Here is a 6000-nt window from a genome sequence, read left to right as displayed (position 1 = left end):
GATCTCCTGACCTCGTGATCCGCCTGTCTCGGCCTCCCAAAGTGCTGGGATTACAGGCATGAGCCACTGCACCCGGCCAGGAGACATGATTTTAATCGGCAGAACTATGTTAGCACCAGTCTCCATAATTTCTCTGCACAAATCTCAATTCAATTCCACCTAATCCTTGAATAATGAAGCAAATCCAGAAAGATAAATGAGGCAGCTGAAGCAGAACTTAGAAGAGAATTTATTTGTAAAATTGGTACAAGCCTAAGTTCTAGAATAAATCAGTTTCAAAACTAGCTCCCAAAGTCCAGAATCATGACTCGGAGATTTTACTCTGCAGTGTAGCACAGCTAGGTTTATCCAAACCAATAAATAATGCTACATTAGAATCCTGAGCCAGGGACTGTGATGATGTTAGATAATCCATGATGTCCACAAGTTAATAAAGCCCCCACTTTAAGAACAAAAGATGGCCGGGTGTGGTGCCTCATGCCTGTAATCCCAGCACTTTGGGAGGCTGAGGCAGGTGGATCATGAGTTCAGGAGATCGAGACCATCTGGCCAACATGGTGAAACCCTGTGTCTACTAAAAATACAAAAATTAGCCGGGCATGGTGGCGTGTTCCTGTAGTCCCAGCTACTCAGGAGGCTGAGGCATGATAATCGTTTGAACCTAGGAGGTGGAGGTTGCAGTGAGCCGAGATTACGCCACTGCACTCCAGCCTGGGCGACACAGTGAGACTCCGTCTTAGGAAAAAAAAAAAAATAGAGGAACAAAAAAAGGATCCTTCCAGTAAGAAAGGTAAACAGCGGATTTCAAACTCTTAACACAAAATGATCAGTGGCTGGCAGAGACACAGAAGCGGGCAACAATCTGTCTGGGGTCTAATCAGAGTCATAATAACTCTCATCACTGTCTTGCTCCTTTTCTCCAGCACTTACTTCGTCTTCTTCACCATCCTAAGGGGCAAAGAATAAATAAGTATTTTAGGTTACTGCTCTGGGTGACCTCTGGAATACAGTTCCTAGAGGATACACAACTGTACTACTGTCACTGTTAAAACTTTTATTTATTTTTTTAAAGGAGTCTTGCTCTGTTGCCAGGCTGGAATGCAGTGGCGTGATCTCAGCTCACTGCAACCTCCGCCTCCCAGGTTCAAGCGATTCCCCTGCCTCAGCCTCCCAAGTAGCTGGGATTACAGGCATTCACCACCACGCCCGGCTGATTTTTGTATTTTGGTAGAGATGGGGTTTCGCCACGTTGGCTAGGCTGGTCTCAAACTCCTGACCTCAGGTGATCCGCCTGCCTCAGCCTCCCAAAGGGCTGGGATTACAGGCCTGAGCCATCGCACCCAGCCCAATTTGCATAATTTTAAACAAGCCATGGTCCTCCAGCTCTACTTCATGTGTATGACATAGGAACAAAGAGGGCATTCAATATAGAATGAAATATTTATTACAAGTGGTGCTATGGCAGTGCACGGTGGCTCATGCCTATAATCCCAACACTTTGGGAGGCTGAGGTGGATGGATCATCTGAGGTCAGGAGTTCGAGACCAGCCTGCTCAACATGGTGAAACACTGTCTCTACTAAATATACAAAAACTAGCCAGGCATGGTGGCAGTCACCTGTAATCCCAGCTACTTGGGAGGCTGAGGCAGAAGAATTGCTTGAACCTGGGAGACAGATTGCAGTGAGCCGAGACTGCACCACTGCACCTCAGCCTGGGCGACAGAGGGAGACTCTGTCTCAAAAAAAGAAGTGCTGTGCTGGTGTATCTCAACAGGAATCCAGTACAAAATTCTGTTCTGTCTGGCTTACAATTCTAGTATGAGAGATTTGCTTAGGGGAAAGTACCAAACTAATAGGATACTGTCTGCCTCAAATTCTCTGAGAAAAAGGTGGAAGGGGTATATTATACAAATAAAACTGTGGACCATGTAAATAAAAGAACTTTTTAAATTTGAGACAGGGTCTGTCATCCAGGCTGGAGTGTGATGATGGCTCACTGCAGCCTCCACCTCCTGGGCTTCAGCAACCTTCTCACCTCAGCCTCCTGAGTAGCAGGGACCATAGGCATGCGTCACTATGCCTGGCTAGCTCAAAAAAATTTTTTTTGTAAAGATGGGGTCTCAAGCTGGTCTTGAAATCCTGGGCTTAAGCAGTCCTCCCACCTTAGCCTCACAAAGTGCTATGATTACAGGTGTGAGCCACCCTACCAGGCCAGACTTTTCATACTAAATGATCTTTCTGGATCAGACTCAAACTGCATTACAGACAGAGGCCCCACAGCAGGGGTTCTTAAATCTGAGATTTTGGTGTCTATAACCTACCTGAATTGTGACAAAATTTTATAAATGTACGCTTTTTTTTTTTTTTTTTTTTTGAGACGGAATCTCGTTCTGTTGCCCAGGCTAGAGTGCAGTAGCGGGATCTCAGCTCACCACAACCTCCACCTCCCAGGTTCAAGCAATTCTCCTACCTTGGCCTCACAAAGTGCTAGGATTACAAGCATGAGCCACTGCGCCAGCCATGTATACATTTTTATTTAGCTTTCTTCAAATTCTCAAAAGCATCTGTACCACAAAAAAGAGTAAGAACTTCTATTTTTATTTCAGTTCTCTAAGGTGGCAGCTTCTGACTCTGTGCTTTGGCTTTCACCAAATGCTTTCACATTTCTATTTTCGTATGTTTCAAATGTGTTTAAATGGTTTAACTCATTCTTTTCAACACTCAGAAAATACTTCGATGACTTCTCCCTTCTAAAATGATTTCAGATATGGATTCATGGAAAATGAAAGGCTATAATGCAGAGAATTGTCAACTCTATAACAAATGCCACAACTCGAGATACTCAGTAGCGATTCTAAGATTGTGTGGTTGTTTTTTCTGGGTCCCAAAAAATTATATAAGCACAGAAGGTGTTATGGAGGGAATGGAAATGGGCATAGAAGTACTTGACAATAAACATAAGTAGGCAAAGTTCTGCTCCACCAACTCAGAACAATTAACAAAATGCAACCATCAGTGCCTGACTCTGGTGCCTTTTGCAGAGATACCTCAGTGGCTTTGCTCTTGGAGGCCTGGGATGACATGTCATCCTCACTCTCATCTGCTGTGCTCTCCTGGGAATTTTGGGACTTAATCTCTTCACCCTAAATGTGAATGGACCAAGAAAATTGTGGGTTATAATGACCACATTTAGGGTAATAGGGGAGAAGGTTGAGTTTACAGGCAATACAAAGGAAGATATTCTAGCCATTCAAAACACGGTCAAACATGGATACCAACTTGTGATTCAGCATCTAGAGGAGGGATACTCAACTCCAGGTTTCCGAGATGTCTGTGGCTCTGATACAAAAAGTAATGTAACAAAAGGTTCATCTTGGTATGCTAGCATCACACTACATTTTAAAAGGCTAGATTGTATTGGTGACTCTAAGTTGATGCTGAACATGGTTCTAAAATTTCCCAAATACCTTAAAGTATATAAGCACCATTACACCAACTACGAAAGGCCATGCAGAGGCTAAAGGACAGTACAGTGAAGTGTTTTTTGTTTTTTTTTGTTTTGTTTTTTTTGAGACAGAGTCTTGCTCTGTCACCCAGGCTGGAGTGCAGTGGCCTGATCTCCGCTCACTGCAAGCTCCGCCTCCCAGGTTCACGCCATTCTCCTGTCTCAGCCTCCCAAGTAGCTGGGACTACAGGCGCCCGCCACCTCGCCCGGCTAGTTTTTTGTGTTTTTTAGTAGAGACGGGGTTTCACTGTGTTAGCCAGGATGGTCTCAATCTCCTGACCTCGTGATCCGCCCATCTCGGCCTCCCAAAGTGCTGGGATTACAGGCGTGAGCCACCGCGCCCGGCCCAGTGAAGTGTTTAAGAGCATCAAGTCTGGATTTAGGACTGTTTGGACTCAAACCGTGGCTCCACTCACTTACTGTTGAATTAGTAAATTACTAATTTACTAATTAGGTAAATTACTTCTTTGAGTTTCAATTTTTACGAAGAAACAATAGTATCTGCCTCATAAGGTTGATGTGAAGAAAGGAAGTTAATTCTCTGTGGTGCTATTTTATATATTTCATATATAAATGACTATAAGACTCAGATATTTTAAGCATGAAAGAAAAGGGCTTATACTACCCTATCTGAAAAATGTTGTAACTCCAAAGTAGTATTATAAACAACACAAGATTTCAGCTAATCAGACAATTAAAAAACCTTATAAATGCTCATTAGTTAAAATTAGAGATTAATTTATAATTTCCGGAATAAGACAGATTGGCTTAGTATAACTAAACAAAAGAAATGTTTGTCCCTATACAAAAATGTTATTATGAATCTACCCTCAGTGGGGCTTAAAGGAGCCCCTCTGGCTGTGGAGAGAGGTTTGTACTGGTCTGACTCCTTTATGTCTGAGGCATTGTTTATATCAATGGCATGTTTTGGTGCCTTGCTGCCTAAGATGAGGGGTATAGCCTGTGACTAGGGCCCATGAGCAACATACCATAACTTTAAGAGTTCAACAGTCACAGACTTAAGAGAAAAGTAGCCTTACTGAGAGACCAGGGCTTAGGTGAACTGCCTTACATGCCATCTGATGCTGTCACAAAGAATAAGATTGGAGAATTATCACTAGCAGGATCCAAGGCTTACCTGCAAGTCCCGGTTTTTTAGATTGCCCAGCCAGAAAGCCTCTCTACAATTGTTGAGGGTGAGCATAGCTTTGACTCTGCAAACTAACAGTTCCAGGGTCTTTTTGAGCAGAGGCACATGTTGTGTGAGTCTCGTGTCCTGGTGAATCTGAATGGAGATAAATAACATCCATCTTTTGTGAGTTTATCATCATGCCTTCATATTTCTTATAGAAACCTTTGAATACTGAATAAGGATACAAGCCCCGCCAATATGAACCAACAGTATGTTCCATCGAACAGGAATAGCTTGGCAGAGTAATCCAAAGACAATGGCAGCTAAATAATTCAAAGCCTAGAAGACATACCACTACCACCTCTGGTTCCTCTTCATAACCTCTTGCTGGCTGATCATCAATGAATTTACCTAAAATATTCTTGAATATATATTTTACTGATATTAAACAATAGAGTAGCCCTATTTAGCTAAGAGAATTCCTTAAAAATTCACTGTGCAGCCGTGAAGTGGAACTTGCAGTGAGCAGAGATTGCACCACTGCACTCCAGCCTGGGCTACAAAGCGAGACTTCATCTCAAAAAAAAAAAAAAAAAAAAAAAAATTCACTCTTCAGGACCTTACACATTTAGAACCAGAAGAGGAAGTAAGTAACAGAAACTGGACTCAAGAATCATTTGGTTTGCCAGCGACTGCAGAACTCTAGGGTTCTATGTTCATTCAGACAAAACATGACAATACCTCATTAACTATAAGAAGGCTTCAAGTGGAAAAATCCTTTAATGCTAAGATGTTCTCATAAGACACAGATGCATTCCTTGAAAGTAAGTAGCACAGATGAAAGCCTCTACAGATGGCTGCTTTAGAGCCACCTCCTGTCTCCTGCAGGATCATCACTTACATCACAGTCCTGTCGCCTAGGGGACTTTGCAGAAGTAAACATATACCAGCATTCTATTCCTCTCACCCAAGAAGTTTCTAGAGGAAAAAGAGCTTTGGAGTTTGAATCATATTTCAGATGCAGAGATTCCCCTCTAGAGGACTGCCCGATCTGAAGCAGCAACTAAGGATTTGCTCTGAATAAACTGCCTTTGGACAGACACAGTCCCAGATATAAATGAAGGACAGCAGCCCATGGATCTCCCAATAGCAACTGCAGATTAAGCCAACAGGCAGGCTGCTGATAGGATCTGCTTCCCTTCTTACCTTGGAATGCCCACACAGGTGATGAAGCAGCCTTGTGTCCAACTGGAAGGTTTCCAGTAAGCTCAGAACATCTTCCTATAACCAATAAGTTTATAAATACTCTATGAAATGTACTGATTTCATTTTAGATTCAGTATACCCTTGGAATCAAAAGCT

The 6000-nt window shown here is 42.7% G+C and overlaps 1 protein-coding gene across 46 annotated transcripts in view; it reads right to left on the bottom strand.

Moving 5' to 3' along the window:
* Window positions 1–211: 211 nt before the first annotated feature.
* FANCD2 (FA complementation group D2) overlaps window positions 212–6000 on the bottom strand; it is a 77700-nt gene continuing 71911 nt past the window's right edge. For 34 of the 46 annotated variants that reach the window (XM_074032940.1, XM_065538972.2, XM_074032936.1 and 31 more), the window contains 3 exons: window positions 5845–5919; window positions 4645–4791; window positions 2794–3144 (listed from right to left, as the gene is read on the bottom strand). In XM_074032940.1, the coding sequence (XP_073889041.1) occupies window positions 2914–3144; window positions 4645–4791; window positions 5845–5919 (453 nt within the window). In that variant the 3' untranslated portion in view covers window positions 2794–2913. Of the gene's footprint in view, window positions 949–2793; window positions 3145–4644; window positions 4792–5844; window positions 5920–6000 lie in introns of those variants that run through there. The other 12 variants (XM_045385761.3, XM_074032945.1, XM_065538961.2 and 9 more) reach the window with 1 other exon arrangement.

Source organism: Macaca fascicularis, chromosome 2, assembly GCF_037993035.2.
Source record: "Macaca fascicularis isolate 582-1 chromosome 2, T2T-MFA8v1.1".
Classification (NCBI taxonomy): domain Eukaryota; kingdom Metazoa; phylum Chordata; class Mammalia; order Primates; family Cercopithecidae; genus Macaca; species Macaca fascicularis.
Note: the sequence above shows the minus strand (reverse complement) of the source record. Positions and strands in the feature narration are given on the sequence as shown.